Genomic DNA, 22,598 nt, shown 5'->3' on the forward strand with positions numbered 1-22,598 from the left:
AGAGAGGGCTCACAGACAGCAGACCAGACTGAGACTGCTGGGTTCGGCCTAGAGAGCAGGGCCTCTTTGGTCTCAGCAGGGACTCAGCTTGGGAAGCACAGACTCCATATCAATTCACACACACCCACCCACTCACACACACACACACACACACACACACACACACACACACACAATATTGTCATATTACCATTGACAAGTCTTTGAAGATTAGGATTTTTTCATTTAGTGTGGCATTTGTGTCATAGACTGAATAATGCGACATACTCACCTTCTGAAAATTGTCGATCTGATAGCTTCACCTGTAATGATGATAACTCACTGTCCTATCACATTGTGTGTTGTGTTTTTGTGCACATTTCCATTGTGGCTTCTAATCTAAGTTTGGCAAGTGTTTGTTGGACATAAAACTTGAAAGAAGGTGGAAGAGGAAAAAGGACAAGCAGAAGTAGCACTTAGAAGTATAAAGTGTACAAGTAAAAAAAAAGCTGCATAAAGCATATACAGACTAATAATATAAACATGTACAGTTTTATATAATAATAGAACTTTTAGAAAACGACAAATGAGAACAGGGTCATCAAGGAGAGGGACTGCACTGAGTTTGGCGCCATCTTCTGGACACAGAGTTCTGATAAACAGCAGATTGTACAGTAACCAACGTGTAATTGATACGCCTCATACAGCACAATACAAACATCCACGTAACAATAATTACATCATATTATAATCCATTATAATATCATAATTATATAATTGTAATAGTGTTAATAATAATTCATTATTATGAGCTGGAGTGTAAACTGAGGTTTTGTAAATATTGATAAGTGAGAATAAGGAGCTGGGTAGAAAGTGTGACTAAGCTCTGTAATACAAATTGTCTTAATTTACAGGCAGTATTCAGAAGCCTTATTTTTTTATGTGCTAAAGAAACTATTGCAAGATGTTGAGTCTAAAGTGTTCTTATAGTACAATAATCTACTTTACGTTTCATTATTATGGCAAAACATGTATAACATTCCTTGCAGCATCTTTGCAAGCTAAGGGTTAAGGCAGCAGAGCTTTACGCACAGGTGTCCCCGACTCCTTTTTTTTTTTTTTTTTTTCCTTCTTCGTCATTTAATTAAGTTGATCATAACTGTAACCCAGCCGGGATTTGCTGTGTGACGAGACAGGTCACTGTAACTCATGTAGTTAGATCTTACGTGGGTTTGCAACCGCGCAACCTTAATCTCTTGCTACTATTAAACGTCGGGGCGACCAACCTGGAGAGCTCTCCACAGCCACACGGCTCTTGCGCGCTCCCTCGCTCCGCTCCCTCCGCTCCCAAATGCACTTTGGCTCCACCGCAAAGACTTTTCCACAACTTTAATTTCGTGTTAAACTAATCTGCCTCTCGTTGGATTTGTTTTTGTTTCCCCTCCCTCGGGATTTCTTTCGCGCTGGTTCTTTTACGCGCGCCGGACATGTGGTGGATGCTGTTTCCCCGATGGATTTGGTTTCTCCTGGGACACTGGTATATGGACAGCCGCTGCGTGGGAGCGATGCCGATGCCGATGCCCATGTCCGTGTCGAAGGTGGTGTACTCTCACGCGGGCCTGTGCCCCAACGAGCTGAACCCCAACCTGTGGGTGGACGCGATGAGCACCTGCATGCGCGAGTGTGAATCTGACCAGGTGAGTTCTGCTGCTGGTGCTGAGGAAGCCTGCTGGGAGGGACATGAAGTCCACCTAGAGCTGATATCTTCAGAACCTCACGCAGAATTATTTGAATTGATTTGAGAAAAGTGTTTGAGAAAAGTGTTAAAATAAAAAAGTCATACTGTGTATCTTGTTACACCTATCTATCTTTCTAAAAGACTTTCTTTTAAACTAAGTCTAGGGATGGTTAAATATCAGATTTTGTATCTTGCAGAGAATTTAACCACAACTTGCCCGACACTACTGAATATGGAGGTTTTTAATATGGCAATTATTGAATATTTGTCGAGGTTGAACAAACCACCAAAATAATGGGCATCATGAATATTCAGGTCCAACTCCTGTGTGTAATCCTAACGATTTCTACGAGGCTCCACGTGATAATAAATGGTTCAGATTCCCCTGAATGTTGAACAGAAAAATAACCAAATCACCATCGCCCCATTATTCCTGCTTTTCTTTGCTCTGTGCATAAATTACTGCCTGACGGGATGAAGCTTATCCCATGGGGGGGGGGGTTAAGGAACGACACAAGAGGAACCCAAACCAAACAAAAAAAGTCTAAATAGTTCGGCAATGTTATACGTTTTAACTTCATGTTTTGTCATCGTGGAACCATCCACACTCTTATCCAAATTGACACATTTTCACTGAGTCTCAGCCTTTAGAATCAAATACGTGGTACCAAAAGTTGTGTTCCTTTTCCATCCTCATAGGACTGTGAGTCGTTTGAAAAGTGCTGCCCTAATGTGTGTGGAAACAAGAGCTGCGTGGCCGCGCGCTACATAGACATCAGGGGCAACAAGGGCCCCATTGGAATGCCGAAGGGTGCCACCTGCGACAAGTTCATGTGCTCTCAGCAAGGGTCCGAGTGCGACATCTGGGACAGCCAGCCTGTTTGTAAGTGCCGCGACCGCTGCGAGAGGGAGCCCCACTTCACCTGTGCGTCTGACGGCATGACATATTATAACAAGTGCTACATGGATGCAGAGGCCTGTTCCAAGGGTATCTCTATCTCTGAGGTCACCTGCAGGTAACATGTTAAGTATTTTAGACCTCTACTTTTGGTTTTTGGGTGTGATAAGGTAAAGTTGTATTTATTTTTCCCAGTCCTTACAATTAAGACATTTGAAACTCTAATTTGTTTGAATGAAAAAAAAAATGTGTGTGTACTGTGTACAGAATGACATTATAGTACAGTTTTCCGTGTCATGTCAACTGGAGCCTTTGACTCTGATTAATTCCTTTCTTATTCAACCTACCCACAGGTATCACCTGACCTGGCCGAACACCAGCCCGATCCCTGCGGAGACCACCCTCCATCCCACCACCGCCCTCCAGACCACCCTCCCCGCTGACATCCAACTCCCTGCCATACACAGCGGCCCCACCCAGCTGGCTGTGTTTGTCGGGGAGACGGCCAGTTTCCTGTGTGACGTGTCGGGGAAGCCGCATCCGGAAATCACCTGGGAGAAGCAGCTGAAGGGCAAAGACAACATCGTGATGAGACCTAATCACGTACAAGGGAACGTTGTGGTTACTAACATCGGCCAGCTGGTCATATACAATGCACAGCTTCAGGATGCCGGCATCTATACATGCACAGCCAAAAACGTTGGAGGGAGAGTCTCATCGCACTTTCCCCTGGTGGTGATCAGGAGAGAAGAGAAAGGTAAGAGCGCAGAGGGGAACAGTACAAACCTGCCCTTTCCAGCCGAGGAGTGCCTGAAGAGCCCGGACACCGACGACTGCGGGGAGGAGAGCATGAGCTGGTATTATGAACCAAAGAGGAACAACTGCTTCACCTTCACCTACAGCCAGTGCAACAAAAACCGCAATCATTTCGACACCTACGAAACCTGCATGCTGTCGTGTGGAGGAGACCTGGCCGCTCCCTGTAGCCTCCCGAGCCTCCAAGGGCCTTGCAAGGCGTATGAGCCTCGCTGGGCCTACAGCACCGACCTGAAGAAGTGCCAGTCCTTCGTCTACGGAGGCTGCGGTGGCAACGAGAACAACTTTGAGTCCAAGGAGGCCTGTGAAGAGATGTGCCCGTTTCCGAAGAACCACAACTGCAAGATGTGTAAACCCCGAGGCAAGATGCTCGCCAGCTTCTGCAAGAGTGACTTTGTGATCCTGGGGCGTGTGACGGACCTGACGGAGGAGCAAGAGTCAGGCCACGCCCTGGTGACCGTGGAGGAGATCCTGAAGGATGAGAAGATGGGTCTGAGGTTCTTCGGCAAGGAACCGTTGGAGGTGACTCTTCTGAACATGGATTGGAACTGTCCCTGCCCCAACATCACCGTGGCCAACGTGCAGCTCATCATCATGGGAGACGTTCAAAACGGGATGGCCGTCCTGCAGCCCGACAGCTTCGTGGGCTCCTCCAGCGCTCGCAGAATCAGGAAGCTCCGGGAGGTCGCCCACAAGAAAACATGCGATTTCCTCAAAGATTTCTCTGCCGTCCAGTAGAGTCTTTTATAAATCTCACAACCGCTGAAAGTCAGTTACGTTGTTTTCAGATTATTATAAGCTCCAGTGACCTCACCGGTGCGACCGGCTGCAATCACTCATCTGTAGCATCAGAGGTTTGGCTGCCTGATTCAGACGCTTCTCTTTTGCTCCTTGACAAAGTCTCATAATCACGTTTCATAGTTGATCATCAGTTGTTTTCATCCATGATTTCCTCTCAGACGCTCTGTCAGAACTGTCCTTTCTTATTAGAATCACGCCGAGACAGTTCTGCTGTCAACGCCCGAGACACACTGAAAAAGGCAAGTAGAATATATACATATACCATGTATAAAGTATTTAATCTTCGTAACTGTTTTTTTAAATGACATTATAGTTTTCCTCTCCTGATGTAATTTCCTGCAATGTCGTCCATTTAGCAGTTTTAAATCGATTCGCTTGTTTGCTTTATCTTTATCTGGGATCACCCATAATAGACATTGTATAACAACTATTCTGAGCCCTTTAGCTCATGATAATGCAATGAAGCCTCAGTTCATCGACCAGAATCCAATAAGCTTGTTGGCTCCATTCTCTTGGAACCTGTTTTGTTTTAATTTACAGAATATGTATGTGTATTTCTCTGCGTCATATTTATTTTGTCTTGATCTATTTCTCATTCTTTGAGAGACATATTTTTATTTTATCAATTATATGCTAGTGTTCGATAAAACCTGTATGGAATAATATGATGGCAACTTAAATAAAAGTAACTTAGAAAGTATTACATTGTCCTTGCTTTCTGCTGCTTTGCTGTTGAGCTTTGTCACTGCTCGGGACCAAATTCCTCAAGGACTCATGTGGATGTTCCGCTCTGTAGCCGAGGGTCCTCCATCCATGTCCTCCTCTTTCCACTTGTATTCCACACACACACACACACACACACACACACACACACACACACACAGGGCCAAGTCTGGCATTAAAATCTGAAGCAGGTCACATTCCAGCCCAGCTGTGGTGGCCTGCGGAGCTGTGTGTTGTGTTGTGTCTGGGTCTGGGGCCCTCGCATAACACACACCCCACCGGCCCTCCTTTGGCCTTGTGCGGCCCCTTTCATGTGCAAGAGGCCGGGGTGAAGGGGAAGAGGAGGAGGAGTCGGACCTCGGCTGATTCTCTCTCTTTCGTTTCCAGAGTTCTACACATCTGTGCTTAGGAGCCACACTAGAGAACAGAGAGAGGGATGCAAGGAGAAGGTCAAGTAGAAATAAGGGAATTTAAACCTCATGTAAAGTCACGTTAAACTTGAATCTTTAATTTTATCCATTAACAGTATTAAAAGTCTTTTGCAGAGTTTCTAGCTAAGACTTTGGGGGAGTCCTGGCTAGTGAACACATTAGAATGTGCATGAGTATAAACGTGCACACAAGTGCAATGTCATGTGAGGAGTAAGTCTAGGCTAAACTAAACCACAGGGTGCCTCCAGAATTAAATTCACCAGGACCAGCAGGATGTACAGGAAACAAAACGTAAGGAGTCAACCCGCCACTGAATGGTTTCCCCCTTCCCCCTCTGCCCTCACATCCCCTTCTTTATCCCCCTTCCTCCGCCGTATTCCTCAACTGTCTGACAACGCAGACTGTCAGAGAGCCAGCCTTCGGCAGCGACCTCTGACCCCCCTAATGAAAAAGAGGCCACCAAGGAATAGGCCACTTTCATTAGAGCTGTTGACAAGTGTTAAGTGACTGGCTGAGCTCCAGAGCAGCTCCACACGGCCCCCTTGATGCTCTGCTCATCACAGCTGGCTGCTGATTCCAGTAACAAGTTCACTGAGAGACCACCAGCCAGGCAGCCTGCCAGACAGACCATAATAATAAGCCAGACACACACAGGTACAAGAGGGAGGGAGGGGGGGGGTCAACGTCCTCAGTGACACAGTGTCGTTTGGTAGGGTTGGTGGGTTTCTCTGAAGAAAACTAAAGCACCTCAGAAACTTAGAATAATTGACATGGTTTCTCAGTAAAACTTCAGCTACAACCATCATCACAGCAGCTTCTACCCATAATTCCACTTTTCAGTTAGTCATAACAAATGGACGAATGTGCTAAAATCCTAAGAAAAAGTGAAAGTGTTGGATTCTACAGGTCTTGTGCTGTGGTTTTCTGTGTGTAGTGCAATCAATGAAGTTGTCCACTAGGGGGCAGCACAATATTTAGCACAGTAGGTTTATAAAAGTAATATAAGTGTGTACAAATACACAGAATAACATAATCATATAACAGTTTTGTGTTTTCTATAAATGCAAATTATTGTCATAGATAAACTTGACTTGCAGTCAAATAAAAAATGTATTTAAGTTAATATTGTGTTCACAGGACATATGTACCTTTACTATGTACACACACACACACACACACACACACAGTGTCACTTGCCCTCCAAATGCCTCCACAAGCAGTCAGCCAGATGGTCTGGAAGATTGCGCCTGATGCACTGGATGTACACTTGCTCTTGACGTGTTCACCTTCACACACAGATGCACACACAGTGTCAGTAGCAGCCCTCCAGAGCACAGCTGGTCTGTGTGTTGAGATAGAATACAACATTTGCCAGATGGGAAGGAAACAGGCGAACGGAAGGAAATATCGAGACTCATAAATGAGTATGATAAAATGAGAAATATACCAGCATTGGTGTAGTCTGTAAATTCACATACAAACAGGCAGTGGCAATATATTTGAAAGGGAATATAATGTGGAAGTTCCTATGGAGGACATGTGAAGGAGGAAGATTGTGGAACATAAGGTCTGAATGTTTGCAAGCAGGACACAGTATGAAGGAGATGAGACATAAATCAAAAGAGAAAATGAAAGCAGGAGAAGAGGACAAAGTGCAGGAGAAGGACAAAGTGTTGGGAGGGGAAACCGAGAAAGGTAAGGGCACAGTATAAAGGAGAAGGGGACAGAGGGAGGACTTCCATGAGTGAACGATGAAGAGGGAAAGGTCATCGTAGCATAAGCGGTTGTAAATTGTCCAGAAAAGGAAGCTGCTGCCGTCAAGTCCCAGGGAATCTGTTTCCCCCTTTATCTTCCTGCGTTCTAAAAATAGCCCCTGCTCAATGTAGGGGAAACTAGGACACTGTTACCACATGTCTCTCTGTTACATCTATACCTACCTTACATCTGGACAAATACAGCTGAGTAGGTAGGTAGGTAAGGAGGTAGAGTAGCTGCGCAGGTGGGAAGGAAGGTAGTTAGGATATCTGCGTAGGTGGGCAGGTAGGAGATCAGGTGTTAGGAGGTTCAAAGTTCAATGTGTATTTATCGTCCCTTTCAGGAAAATCGATTTGCAGTTGAATTAACAAGGCTGGAAGTAAAAATACCACTTTCAATGTCAACATGCAATTACAAATGCCTTGACATGCAACTGAACACAAACACGTTAAGACTTGTATGGATTCCCACCACTGATAATCAGAACAGGAAAAATATAGACAAGAACGGCACTTAAAACAAACGACTGTGGAAACCGTTACTGAATTCTCTCAGTCTGTTGATATCACTCACACAAATTCTGATTGTTTTTTGCATCTGCTCCATTTGAATGTGTCGTTAAAAACTAGTCTTCATCCAACGTGAGACATATTAATACACACATTCACAAGCTCCCACATACAACTACACAGGAGTATGTGTGCATCAAGGAAAATATGTGTATTTTACAAACCTACACCTAATTTGTCTGAGAGTTTACAATTTTTGTCTGTGTTTAAGTGTTAGTTTCAGTGTTATTGTCAGTCCTCTTTTAAAGGGGAATGATAGAGAGAGAGTATGACATAGAATTTAAAAGAATCCAAACAGACACCAGAGAGAGGGAGGAAGCGAGGATGGGGAGTGGCCAAAAAAAAAGAAGGAGGGAGGGGGTGGGGATGCTCGGGACAAAATGTTCCAATCCCAAACCAGCATCACAGAGAGTTAAGCAGAGTTCATGCTGTTTCTGTTTATGGGGACGAGGACCTTCATCCTAACGTGACCCAGCAGCGTAGGTCAGCTGCTCTCAGTGACTGGAGATGTGACTCATCCCAATCACCTGTAACTGGGAAAAGAAGGGAGGCTCATGAGAGATGGGAAAGTGTGCATTACAGTTATGTGTGCCTTACAATTTAAAAACTTGCAAAGACATCACATGGTCACGTGTTAGCTTGATGCACGGGCTGGAGGTGGGACACATTTAGCCAGGAGGAGGCGGAGGAGGAGGAGGAGGAGGAGGAAAGTTCCTCCTGGTAACTCCAACCTTGATTTATGAACATGCTGTGTGTATATCTGGCATCCTAACATGAACCAGTAGAAGCCATGTTATAGGACTCACCTGCTTTGTTCACAGTTGGATTTCCCTGTGAAGACGAGACTTCATGTGTTCAAAAGGAAACCGATCTGGAAGAGGGAGAATGGAAGTTGCAGCCATACTCGCTAGAATCTAACTCTTAGCATTCCTGCAGCAGCCACAGGTTCGGTTCCAACCCTTTTCTGCGTGTCTTCCCCGCTCTCTCTCACCATTGCACACTTTCGCAGTCCTACCAATTTAGATGAAATACCCCAAAATATATATAATGAAATATGTGTGGCTGCAGAGGGCGCTGTTGCCTAGTAAAAGTGTTGCTTTAAGTTGGCTCTTGTTTGACTAAGACCTTGAAACAGGCTCCTGCGGTTAAATCTTGTGACTTTCATTTTCTACAAGCTTTATTCAGAATGTGAACCATGTGGGGTTGGAGGCTTTCAAGCTGTTATTAAATTCGTGAAGTTATGTTTCTTAATAAATGACGTATATATTGCCTGTAGACTTAAACTCCTCAGGCATCAAATAGCCTGTAGTTTTGATGTGACTACAAAGTGACCACAAAGTCCAGTGCATCTCCTGAGCACACGCATCAAGTCAACTCTTCTGTCACTGTGAAATCAATTAATAAGTTATAAACATTTATTAGAAAATATATATTTACATACAACATGATATACATCATGTGTAATATACTAATATCTACTTTCTAGGCTCATGTGCTCCAGAGAAGTTTGAACCAGACACCGACCTGTTGTTGTTCATGAGGAAAATATACCAAGGCCTCTCTCATTGACACAGATCTCATTTCTAAACAGGCACAGTAAATAATAGCACACCCTGGTGGTGGACACAGGAAGATCCAAATAGTATGTTTCTGGGGGATGACAGTTAATTGAAATATTACCAAACTAAAACAAAAAGTTAAGTAGTCTTACAATAACAGAATTATTACAAAGTTGTTATTAAGTATTTTGTATTACTTCAACATCACCTCAAGTAGTTTCTGCATGTAACATTGTTGGACTGAAACCAGGAGTCCCATTTCTTTCAATGCTTGACCTTTTATTTTCCACGTCATAATGTCTCATTTAAAACTAGTTAGCCTTGACAAAAACAAAACTCTGTGAATTTGCACTGAAACATCACAAAGACAGTTTTTATTTCACATTGTTGCCTTGCAAATTATCCTCTTAAAATAAAACTAGCACCAGAAACGAAAGATTTTACCTTTTCTTTTTACCAAAGTGAATGATATGAATACAATATAGAAATATCAGTGTAAATCTGCATTGATGCAAACAGCAGGGAAGCTAGCTTACAAACTAAGGGTTTTAAGTCCTTTGTTTAAAAGACAAAAATTTACTGGATAAGATTAAGATTAAGATTAAGATTTTCCCACACTACATTTATTTATCCCACACACATGCAGATACATGCACAGACACACTCATGCAATTGTAGGGAAATTTAACCTCTGCATTTAACCCATCTGGTGCAGGACACACAGAGCAGTGAGCAGCCATATACAGCGCCCGGGGAGCAGATGTTGGGGGAGTAAGGTGCCTTGCTCAGGGGCACTAGACAGGGTAGGGAGAATCCTCTTGGATTTTTGGACAGATCAATCCAGGTTCGCCTTTTGTTGTTTCTCTGTGGAGTGGAACCAGAGACGAACCAAAGACCTTCTCTGCCCATAGTCCAAGTTTCTACCAAAAATAATCATGGCCATTTTTGATTGGTAATAGATCAACGTTGTAGAGCAAGTCAAACCACTAATAAGCCACTGCATGAGTAGGTTCTGAGTCCTTCTCTTATTCACAGTAGGATAGTTTCACATTCACTTGTATAAGTAGATGACACAGGATGGACAGCGATGCTCCACATCTTTGCAGGAATCAATGCAGAACAGGATGCAGCTGCACAGAATACATCTTTGATGAAAACAATGGTAGTCCGGACTTAACAACCATTTTCTCCCTACAACAATAACTTCTAAAACAGGATCTGAAAATACAACGTCATGAATATCATAAGATATATTCTATAGTACAAATGCTTTTGACATAAAAACATATATATCCAGACAACATCTGTTCCACAGTGCTGAAAGATATAATTTAACTGGTTGTATGACTATACCTCCCTCACACAAACTCATAACTAACAAAATAGCAACAGCATGTCATCGTTATATAGCTTCAAATGTGTTCAATAAGCCTCACTGTACCTACCTGTGACTTTCCACTAACAAGAAGGTCTCTTCTGGAGCTGCCTGGTTCTGACTGATGCACGGAGAACGAGAGTAAAACTGAGAGAGTCCCGGAAGAAGAAATGTTATGAGGACAGTAAAGGAAAATAATTAGAGCATGATTGCCACACTGATTGAAAACTAAGTAGAGGAAGGGATATCTGTAAAGCTGCGTCTGCTTCATCGATGAACCACACTGAACAGTAAAACATTTGATTGTCTTTTGCACAGAGTATAATTTTTATATTTGTACTTCATTTCTTTCCACCACCAGGAAGTCACGATACATGATACAAAGCCAACAATAACGATATAATGAATCAACTTATATTGCAAGTACATCAAATAACAGTACTTCAAAGAGTCCCCAGAGAGATAAAGTGCAGGATTGAGTGACTAAATTATTCATAATATAAAATATTTGTCTGTTTGTCTCAGGTGATGTATTAAACACTGGGAGTCAAATATAAAAAACGAAAGCTTTTGAATGACTCCTTTCCGGAGGCACGTGAAGGCACCATCACAACAGCTGAGTTGTTGACCAGATCACGTGATGACGTCTCACCAAGCTAACGACGTAATGACAGAGCATTGTCCTGCCATTGTGCAAAGTCTCAATGAAAGAAATTATAAAAAGACTTTAGGACCTAATTTTTATTGATTTTTATTCCATGTTTCATGCTGCAAGCTTGTCTGCTTGACAAAGACAGTAAAAATTGTCTAAATATTTCCACATTCCCCTACAAATGGCCTACTGTGTTTTTGCCTCAGGAGTATTCATGTTTACAGGTTGTTGAGGTAGTCGTCTCCATAGTGAAGCATCTGTTTCAGTGCGCACACTATCGCAGCGTTTACTTTGTCATTTGACTCAATTTCATGACTGTAGTTCTTCAGAAGGAAGATGCAGTTCTCTGGAATGCCCAGCAGCTGGTGGAATCTTTCAACCTAAGTCAAAGTAACAACATTTATGTTGATCAGTAATCGTACAGCGTTGAACAAACAAGACATGTATGCAGAAAAATGACATTGTGCAATAACTCCAAAATGTACCTTTTCCTTCAGGTAGTTGCTCTTATAGATATTGCTTGTGTCCTTTTTAACTTCGGGACAGGCTTCATCAACTCTGGTGATAATAGCCATTTGGGGAATTCCTGTTGATAAAGAAACCTGATCAGTATTTCAAACATTTGTGTCCTGGTATTTTGACTCATACAATCCAATGTGACACTATCAGTCCACGCAGAGAAACAATAGTTGTGCACTCACTCAGTGCACTGGCTGCCAGTCTGACCTTTCTAATCTTCTTCACCATCTGATCAGGTAACCTAGACACTGCATCCGCAGCAACAACACCCACCAGAACATGAACTTTGTCTTCCAAAGTGGGATCGGAGTTGTAGCCATCATCACCCTCCTTCAGTTCTTGTTCAGGGTTGAACTAGAAATCAATCAAATACAATCAGATCATGTTTAATGTAACTTAAAGTTTTTCTGTGTTTCACCTCATTTGTTTGTCTCGTGCACTTACACACATGCACAATCATATTGTTAATGTGACACACATTCCTGACGTTCACAAGATTAAACTGATGTACATGTGGCTGCCATGTTCCCCAATCTCAGCAATTTGCCAATAGAAAATGTTGATATGAAAGAAAGGAAAGAACAATTCACTTTGTTTTATGAGACAGGAAATGTGCTCTTCACATTTGTCAAATTTCAAAAATAATTTTGATAACTTATATAAACGTGAAACAATTTTTTTCTGTTAGTTAAAATAAGACTTTAATTAATCTCAAAGTTCACAGTGTTGTACCGTGTAATCTTCTCTCACGTGTCCTCTCAGGGCCAGTTTGAGGTCATTCACAGAGACTCCATCGTCAAAATCCTCCTCAAGGCCCATGATGTCATTGAAAACAAAAGAGTAAGTTGCCCCTGGACTTTTTAGAAATTTGAAGGTCTTGTACTGTAAGGCAGAAGGTGCAATTATTTACATCAATGAATCAAAGTAAATATCAGCAGTTGTCTATGGGCCGATCAGGAATGTGTGGGGAAGCTGGAGAAAGGTGATTTGTATGAACATCAACAGATTAAAACTCTGGGACTCTAGTTCACCTGAACTTTAAATGGGTGCAAAGCTATAAGAGATTAACAATAAGTACAACATAGAGATTAAGAAAGATTTAATTTCATTTCAGTTTCATTTCATTTATTTTGTGCTGAGTATAATTTATTGCTCTGAAACATAAAGACAACATTTTACAAAACATTTGATGTAAATCTTCTGTTTTTACATTTAAATATTTGTAGAAGTTTCTCTGTATTTTCATCAGTGAACTACTATTGAAAACGAATTCCTGTGGTTTGTTACCCTCAATAGAGTTTTATCCTTTCCTGTTGTTCATACCTGTGTGGAGAAGCTGTTCCCAAAGATTGCATTTGTCTGAACTAGAACAGAAGGTCTGCCTTTTAAAACGGTGTCGACAGAGTTGATGAAGCTCGACTTTCCATGACCAACTGGTCCATAAAGCAGAATCCTCAGATGTTGGACTTGTCCGTTTTCAGGTTGGTAAGATCTCACAAACTCAAGATTGCTCTGGTACTCCCTGTAAATTACAGAAAATCTTAAACAATCCCAATAAAGTGCTGTATCAATTTTATTTATGATTGCACAGCATTGCAATTGTGAACCTTTTTTTTGTTACACACAAAACAACGGGCTGTTTAAGTCATGTGTTGAGCAGAAGAAGCACAAACACAATGGAAACACACTGACTGAATGTTAGATCATACTCACACTGACACCTCCCTCCATGGCTGCTCTAAGAGTGGAGGAGGTGGAGGAACAAAATAGGACCAAACTGACAATTTTTGAGAAGGATTTTTGTTATTGTTCATTTGTTTATTCAGGATATTAGGATTTTATTACAAGAGGCTGGAAATATAACAGGACTTACCTCCTCCCATTGCTGTAAAGTAGAACATTCAGACTACATGTTAATGCAGGAATTCACCCAGAGGAGGAAGATGCATTCAGATTGTAACTTAAAGGTCCAGTGTGTAAGATGATGGTGAAAGGGATCTATTGACAGAAAGTGATTATAAAATAATCCTAGTGATGTTCTCACCAGTGTGCTTCATCTAAATTGTACAAATTATTGTGTATTTATCCTTGAATGGTTCCTTTAAATTTAAATACTTTAAATTTACATGAGGAGAGGATCCTCTCTACGGAGGCAGCCATGTTTTTTACAGTAGCCCAGACTGGACAAACTAAACTCATTTTGAGTTGGGTTTTCTCTAATGTTGAAAGGGGAGGTAACGGGTGTTCAGCTGCAACATGCAACTTCACCACTAGATGTCACTACATTCTACACACTGATCCTTTAAGCATAACTGCAAATACAAACAATACAAATTCTAGTTTTATATGAGAAAGAGTTCTTCTGTCAAATTCCTATTGAACTACTTATTACCAGCAGCTTGTAATGCATTTTGTTGAGGGGAAAAATGACCCCATGAGGTTTTGCTGTTTATTCACTAGATGCAAAGAAATTAGCTTTAGCATGACAGTCACAGTTACAGTTACAGTTATAGTAATAATAACTTTAATCATAACTTTATTTGTATAGCACTTCTATAAACAAGGTTTAAAAGGGCTTCACAAAAATTCCTGGCAAAAAAGGAATCAACTAAAATAAAAGGTAATCCATTCAGTTCAATAGTAGTAAAAAAAAAATGACATGTAATGTAGTAATAGACAGATTGAAGTCCTTACCTTTGCTTATGTGGCTCTGGACAGAGTGACTCTGGAACAAGGAGGAGAAGATGATTTTCTTGGCAACACTTTCACTTTCTTTGTCAGGCTCAGTCTGAAGTCAACAATGTGACCTGAACAAAGTCCCCACCTTTTCTTTGTTGAGACACCCACTCACCCGCTGGCAGGGACCCAGGTCAAACCGAATTAAACCAAACTAATTAAAATGATCGTAACCCTATAGAGCATCTGAATCTTGTATCTGGCACCTCATTTGTCATTACAATATCTTTAAATAAATGTAATTATATTCACTATTGTCTGTTCTGCCACTGTTTTGCTTCTCTTTGACTTTAGTGTGGCTTCTGTTTTAGGACCAAGGACAGAAAGGTTACTTTAAGAGGAGGTTGATAAATAGACATAATATATGTCATCATCATAAACAAGGCATTATTTAAGAGTTCATTACAACATATTAATCATTACGCTACACTGAAATAACACTTACACTTGAGGTTATAATAGCATGAGGAGAACTTACCCAACAGAGAAAAATAACTTGATCCTTAAAGGTTACTTAAATGTTTCCCCTTCAGTCCTTTCATTTGAGTTTGTGGCTCTGGCACTCGCTTTAATAGGAAATTAGTAACTTTTCACTTTCGTTCTCTCACATTGTTTATCTGAAAGCAGGTGACTTCAGATACTTTAATGATGACTCACTGGCCTCTGCATGGTGGTTGGGACTTTGGATATAAGATTACTAGTAAAAACTCAACGTCTAGTTTTTTGTTTCATTTGAGACTTTCATTACTGCCTTGTTCCCACTTGCTTTCTGCAGATGGAAAGCAGCTGGGAAGTGATGGATTGGATGAGGAGATTGGGAAACAGCAATGAGAGAATGAGGGAGCTGTGTGCCACAGCCCAAAGAGAGAATGCAGGAGAACTTGTTTAATAAGTGAATATTTCTCCCATGTTTTGTTTTATCTCTAGAGTCTCAGATCCTGTTTAAAATCTAATAGACTGGAAGAATAGTGTTAAAGAATATAAAAAGGCTCTCCACAAAGCAAGAGCCGCCTACTACTCAAAACTAATAGAAGTGAATAAAAACAACCCCAGGTTCCTCTTCAGCACTGTAGCCAGGCTGACAGAGAGTCATACCTCCACCGAACCCAGTATTCCTCGATCCCTAAATAGCAATATCTTTATGACCTTTTTAAATGATAAAACTTTTTTAATGATTCAAACTATTAGAAATAAACTCAACCTTCTCCTGCCCTCAATTGGCACTTATACCCTCCCAACAACAGAGATATCAGAAACGGCTGAGAATCCTTCCCATTACTTAGACAGCTTCTCTATGATCACCTGTGATCAGTTTACCAAAATAATATCAGGTTCTAAACCAACAACCTGTATCTTAGATCCCATTCCTACAAAATTACTTAAAGAAGTTCTGCTCCTTATTGATAGTTCGTTACTTAACATTATCAATCTGTCATTATCATCAGGTTATGTACCAGTCTTTTAAAATAGCTGTAATCAAACCCCTACTCAAAAAATGCACCCTAGACCCAGAGGTTTTAGCAAATTACAGGCCAATATCTAATCTCCCCTTCATGTCTCAAATCTTAGAAAAAGTTGTAGCCAATCAGCTGTGTGACTTTCTCCAGGAATTTTTTTTTCTGATCGCTCCCAATTCGTGCAAATTAATGATGAGTCATCTGTGCACAGCAAAGTTAAACATGGTGTTCTATAGGGCTCTGTGCTCGGACCAATTTTATTCTCATTATATATGCTTCCACTAAGAAACATTATCAGGACACACTCGGTAAATTTCCACTGCTATGCGGGTGACACCCAGTTATACTTGTCAATAAAACCTGAACAAAGTAATCAATCAACTAAACTTCGAAACATGTCTCAAGGACATAAAAACCTGGATGACCCTCGAAATTTCTCTTATTAAACTCAGACAAAACAGAGGTTATAATACTTGGCCCCAAACACCTTAGAGATACATTATCTAATGATATGGCTGCGCTAGACGACATTGCCCTTGCTTCCAATGAAACAGTCAGGAACTTGGGAGTGACTTGGGAGTAATAGTCACTTAAAACAAATGTCTAGGACCGCCTTTTTCCACTTGCGTAATATCTCAAAAATTGTCCTTTCACAAAAAGATGCAGAAAAACTAGTCCACGCCTTTGTTACAAACTGGACTATTGTAATTCATTATTATCAGGCTCCAGCAGTAAGTCGTTAACGACTCTACAGCTTGTTAAAAAAAATGCTGCAGCATGTGTCGTGATGAGAATCAAGAGAAGAGAGCATATTTCTCCAGTATTAGCATCGCTACATTGGCTTCCAGTTAAATCTAGAATAGAATTTAAAATTCTCCTCCTCACCTTCAAGGCCCTTCATAATATAGTGCCTTTTTACCTTAAAGAGCTGTTAGTACCTTATAAACCCACTAGAGCACTCCACTCACAGAATTCAGGCTTACTTGTCGTCCCTAAAGTCTCTAAAAGTAGAGTAGGAGCCAGAGCTTTCAGCCATCAAGCCCCTCAGCTGTGGAATAATCTAGCACTTTCAGTTCGGGAGGCAGACACCATTTGTTTGTTTAAGAGTAGGCTCAAAACCTTCCTTTTTGATAAAGCTTATAGTGAGAGCTAATTAGTGCGGCACAACGTAGCTTGTTCTATTTGATGACACATGACACGCAGAGATTCTCTTTCCAGCTTCGCCTTCCTCTTCTCCATCCCTATCCCCCTTCCCCGGAATCCCTTTGCTTTATCACCCGCAGATCCAGGGCCTCTGTGGCCGCACCATGGATTGCAGTTTGTGGATCGCGCACCGGGGGTCGCGTGGTAGATCCAGTGTGGCAGATTCTGAGTCTTGAGGGCTGATCGTGGTGCTGGTGGCGGACCCTGTGTCGCGTTGGCATTGGGCACGGGCGGTGGACCAGGACCGCGGTGGTGGCTGGTGATGGGTCCTGGTGGGCGGCGGTGGCTGGTGACTGAGGACTGGAGTGGCGTCTGGTCTGGATGGTGGATCGTGGTCTAGATGGTTGCTGAGCATGGACTTTGATTGCAGCTGGACTGCTTGGCATGTCATGTTGGGGTTGTCCTTCGGGATGTCTACCCTCATCAAATGCTGCTAGAGATTTTGATTATTGATGATTTTATCCTACACGTGGCATCTATTGCACTTCTGTCCGTCCTGGGAGAGGGATCCCTCACATGTGGCTCTCTCTGAGGTTTCTACATATTTTTACCCTGTTAAAAGGGTTTTTAGTAGTTTTTCCTTACTCTTGCTGAGGGTTAATGGCAGAGGATGTCACAGCCTGTTAAAGCCCTATGAGACGAATTGTAATTTGTGAATATGGGCTAAACAAATAAAATTTGATTGATTGATTGATTGATCAACACAGACTCCAGCAGCAGCATCAACAGCAACTTGTAGCTTTGTGTGTGTGTGTGTGTGTGTGTGTGTTTGTGTGTGTGATTATAAGGTGTGCAAAATTAACCAAAGACATTTAGAGGTGAACAAAGCAGATTAATGTAATCGTAACCAAACAAATGAGGATACCTTTGTAGACACACTTTATCAATTTGATCAAATATTAAGTTGCACTACTTAAATATGCTTTTTATTCACTTGATGCACTGATCATCAAAGTTAAGAAACCAGCTTTAGCTTGACAGTCACAGTTGTAGTAAGAGACACATTTAAGTCCTCAGGCTCTGTAGGAAGTGACTCTGCAACAATAAGTGGAGAAAGTCTTTTTATAGGAAACACTTTGATCGAGATCTCGCTGCTTAAAGCTTGACCAAAGAACATAAAGTAACGTAGAAGTGTATTTCTGGTCTGCTTATTTAGCCTTTCATAATGTTTAAAATAACATGTGTTTAATACAGTAATAGGTCAAGTCAATTGAAGTAAACCTCTGATGAAAAAGTTGGAGCTGTAATCAGAAGTGTTAAATCGTTTATGAGTAATGTTTAATGATTGATTAAGATTAAGATTCAGATACGTTTATGTATACCTAACACATGCACAGACATGCACAACACACTCATGCAATGGTAGGTCAATTTATCCTCTGCATTTAACCCATCTGGTGCAGGACACACAGAGCTGTGAGCAGCCATGTACGGCGCTCGGGAGCAGATGTTGGGGGAGTAAGGTGCCTTGCTCAGGAGCACTAGACAGGGTAGGGAGAATCCTCTTGGATTTTTGGAAAGATCAATCCAGGTTCGTCTTTTGTTGTCCCTCCGTGGATTCGAACCAGAGACGAACCAGAGTCCAAGTTTCTACCACTAGACCACCGCCCTCCGCTTGCTTTAAATGTGTTTTATCTATTATACATGTCAAAGTGGTATGTATGATATAACCATGAGGTGCAGGGCGACATCATGTCAAAGGTTGGCATGATGTTGAATATGTGTGATAGAGAGATGCTTGATTTTTACCATATTAGTTCCTGGTTCAAGAACTGCCATTTCTATAGGTAGTGAGTCATTGCATACTGATGACTTTGTAAGCTTTAGAGCAGTGGCCACCGAGATCTACCACCCTGATATCTTCCAAGAATCTTCCTTAGGACTTAGAATACTTCTTATTTTTTGCAATTTCTGTTAAAGGCTGAATTTATAAGAAATAAAATATACACAAAGAAGGGCAGTTGTGCAACTTTTCTATTTTCCATTCAATGCAAAATATTTAAATTAATATTAATTCATATTTACAATGCACAATATGTATCTTCTCAGTTCAACAACATGTTCTGCAGAGGAGTTGCTACTGCAGCACAATGCTTTTACATATCGTCTTTGATTGTATTATGGCCACAAATCGGATAATTGCCCTGAATGAAAGAAGTACTTTGTACACAAATAAATACCAGTACTACACAGTATGAAACCGTGCATCTCCTGCTCCTGCAAATATTTCACTATAAAAAAAAACTTTTAAACAAGGGAATCGATTCCATTAACACAGGGGTCTTCAACGTTTGTCAGGCCGGGAACCCCCAAACTGGTGGAGAGATGAAGCAGGGACCCCCTTCTATATATTTTGTATAAAATTGTGTTTTATATTAAACTGAGCCATATATAAACATAGCAACCCTGTTATTGTGCATTCAATACTAAGCTGTTCAAATATAACACGGGTTCATATATTCATGTTTTTAATTTAAACATGTGCCAGTTACAGGGTGGCCATGCCACTGCCATTTAAAAACATACATCTTACATACAACACTGAGCTATTATAATAATTCACAGATTCACATGTAGAAGAGACAGTGAATCCTCAAGCCATCTGTGGATGGCACACATACTCCCACATTAGTAAGATGTCCGACCCTGATGGGTAGCACACAACTTATATAACCTTGGATGGATGGAGGTTGTCAGGCAGAGGGTCATATCAGCCTCACAATATGTTGGATGCATGTTTATGAGTATTTAAAGAAATTTAAATTTGTGGAAAAAAATGTTGTTAGAAAATAAATCAAAAATTATAAAAATGATACAAAATTGTCTAATCAACCAAACACTTTCACCCCCCTGCAGTACCTCCGTGGACCCTCTAGGGGTCGCGGACCCCCTGTTGAATACTTCTTTATTAACAGATAAGCTGGAGGGCTTTTAATTTGAAAAGGCATACAGAAAGTGTTGCAATATGAATTCATCAGATAAACATTAAAATTCAGGTGAAATATCATCTTCTCTGTTTATTCTGCCGTGAACGACAATGTTTATCTGTCTCTGACACAAATCTATTTAATATTTTTACTTAAGAGGGAAGGTAAAATACCCCTGATGATTCCCTTTATCAAATCCATACCTGTGTCTGCCGTAGTGTGCAGATGCAGGGTGCCTCTATAAACCAGACTATGACTTCCTATCAGTGAGAGGGAACCGAACAGTTCAGTTTCGGGCCACAGAACGAAACAATGACCTGGAACTCAGTGTAAAGCAGAAACGAAAAGTAGATTCAGGTAATAATTTTGCTTTAACAGCGTTAACATTGTCTCACATTCAGTCATTTAATACATTGACGTGATAAAAACAGATAAATCTGATAAAATCCATCTATGAATAGTTAGAGCTGAATGTAAGATGTTAGACACGTGTTCTGGACTCCGTCTATAGATGTATCTCTTCAAAGAGCGTTGATGTGTTTTTTTTGTGTAAATCTATACACTTCAATTATATCTGAATGATTTCATCAAGGTTCACTATATAAAAACAAATGATGTGGTTGATGATTGTTCACATTAAAAGTAGCTTTTATCAATTAGTCAATCAAGATATAATAATGAATCACTACTCAATGGGCAGATAGCTATACCTCTGCCATAGGCTAAAGTCCTGGCTCGCCCTGCTAAAGAAACTATCCCTGGATCCACCAGTTTAACCAGATTCACAGCAAATTTCTGCAAATTTTTGCTTCAGAAAATTTCATGGAAATCAGTTCGTAACTCTAAAGACAGACAAACAGACAACAGGTACTCCTATTAAAAAAAACACCTGAAACAACCTTCTGCACAAACTAACGAACGGTCTATTCTTCAGTTAACTATAAACCCCCCAAACACACACCCACAGAAACCCCAGACAAGCTCTCCCTGTTCGTTACCATCTTAGCATTTGTAGCATCTGACCTAATGGCCGGGTTAGAACCTTGTTTAGAACAGAGGGGCCTCGGGGTGGTTGAGAAGTATGCACATCAGATAGTTTCCATGGTCGGTCGTTGTTTTCCTGAAGATCGTTCCACAGTTGTATTGAATTGTTTATGTTTACAATCCATTTATCATTCAACACTGATGCTCATCCAACCTGCTCTTCAAACTGGGACTTGGTCAAGCACTGTTCCTGGTGAGAACATCAGTGCACAGAGACCACTGAGGAGTTGCAGCTGCTCCTTCTCACCCACATTAATGTATCTTAAAAGGCTTAGGTGTCTGACCTTATTTCAAAAGGAAACATTACATAAGTGTTCAGTGCTTGAAATTGAAGGAAAAGCCTGAGCCTGTCAGAGAGACAGAGAACGAGAGAGAAGTTACGCTCTCACTATTTTTAGATTGCAGTCAGGTTCCTTTCTCCACAGTTTGTGCCTCACCTCCGCTGCGAGAGAGTATGAATATTAATCAATGCTTTTATCATTTGTTATGGAGAGGCTCCCTCTGTGTGTGTGTGTGTGTGTGTGAATGGAAGGAGAGCCACAGACCTATTTTCCCCGCCGCCGTATTACCATATGAGTTGAAAACATTCCTCACGATAAGAGAGCAGAGGGCTTGTTTGAACATAAAAGCCGCCGTGTGGAAGGGAAGCAGGTCTGCACGGGGGCATAATTTGTCCTTTCAGTTTTGTTTGGAGACGGGATGATTAGTAATCAACAGGTAGAAAGCAAGATAAATGACGTCTTCCACAGATGGGCCTTTGTTAGGCAGGAGTGCGTGTGGTTGCGAGGATAAATGTGTGTGTTTACTCTACATGTGTGCGCTGGCTGCTAAGAAAAACGCTTCTAAGCAGACTAAAGTGGAACTCCTCACGTGCAGCTCTCATCTAATCTAGGCTGGTGTGTGTGAGTGTTTGTGTACTTTTAGGTCCTCACCTTCTGACACACTCAACAAGCTGTTTAATGGTTAGGTCTTGGTTTATGGGCCATGTTAGAATAAGCCTTAGGTCAGGGTAAGGGTCAGGCTTTTAGTTCTGATGTGGATGTGGGTGTAAGCGGCCTCTATAAGTAGATTCTGCATGTGAATATGCAGCATCTGTAAATGAGGGACGGGATTTTGTGTCAATTTATAGTTTAACCACTCATGTTTGAGCAGGCTTCGGTCGCCCGCTGGTAAACAGTCCACGGGGAGAGCAAAAGAAGCAGAATGGCTAATGTGATCTGGACCTAAAAACACCTACAAAAACTATTGTTGTTTGTGTTCTGTAAGGGGAAACGCACGTTGTAAACAGTGTACGGCCAATAAAAAGATAGAGTCCTGGCCTGGATATCTGCAGCCTTCACCAGAAGCCCTAAAGTGTTTACCGTTGACCCCAGAGGCCGATTCATCATCAGCTGATCCTCAACAGCCTCCGAGATT

General features: G+C 41.3%; 3 protein-coding genes across 3 annotated transcripts in view; 1 reads left to right on the forward strand and 2 right to left on the reverse strand.

Annotated features, from left to right (window-relative positions):
• The first annotated feature begins 1,460 nt into the window (after window positions 1–1,460).
• wfikkn2a (info WAP, follistatin/kazal, immunoglobulin, kunitz and netrin domain containing 2a) lies at window positions 1,461–4,899 on the forward strand. The gene is made up of 3 exons (XM_062407296.1): window positions 1,461–1,676; window positions 2,417–2,733; window positions 2,969–4,899. The coding sequence occupies exons 1-3, from the start codon at window positions 1,467–1,469 to the stop codon at window positions 4,167–4,169; spliced, it is 1,728 nt and encodes a 575-aa protein (XP_062263280.1). The 5' UTR covers window positions 1,461–1,466; the 3' UTR covers window positions 4,170–4,899.
• A 4,628-nt stretch (window positions 4,900–9,527) lies between these two features.
• LOC133970957 (cell death-inducing p53-target protein 1 homolog) overlaps window positions 9,528–22,598 on the reverse strand; it is a 125,532-nt gene continuing 112,461 nt past the window's right edge. The window contains 1 exon segment of the mRNA XM_062408121.1: window positions 9,528–10,414. Coding sequence (XP_062264105.1) covers window positions 10,321–10,414 — 94 coding nt within the window. The 3' untranslated portion in view covers window positions 9,528–10,320.
• Window positions 10,929–13,644, reverse strand: LOC133971525 (interferon-induced protein 44-like). The gene is made up of 6 exons (XM_062408922.1): window positions 13,529–13,644; window positions 13,139–13,337; window positions 12,548–12,697; window positions 11,998–12,169; window positions 11,782–11,882; window positions 10,929–11,676 (listed from the first exon to the last, which is right to left on the reverse strand). Exons 1-6 carry the CDS (start codon window positions 13,627–13,629, stop codon window positions 11,515–11,517), a joined length of 885 nt encoding a protein of 294 aa, XP_062264906.1. The 5' UTR covers window positions 13,630–13,644; the 3' UTR covers window positions 10,929–11,514.

Source organism: Platichthys flesus, chromosome 16 (genome assembly GCF_949316205.1).
Source record: "Platichthys flesus chromosome 16, fPlaFle2.1, whole genome shotgun sequence".
NCBI classification, from domain to species: domain Eukaryota; kingdom Metazoa; phylum Chordata; class Actinopteri; order Pleuronectiformes; family Pleuronectidae; genus Platichthys; species Platichthys flesus.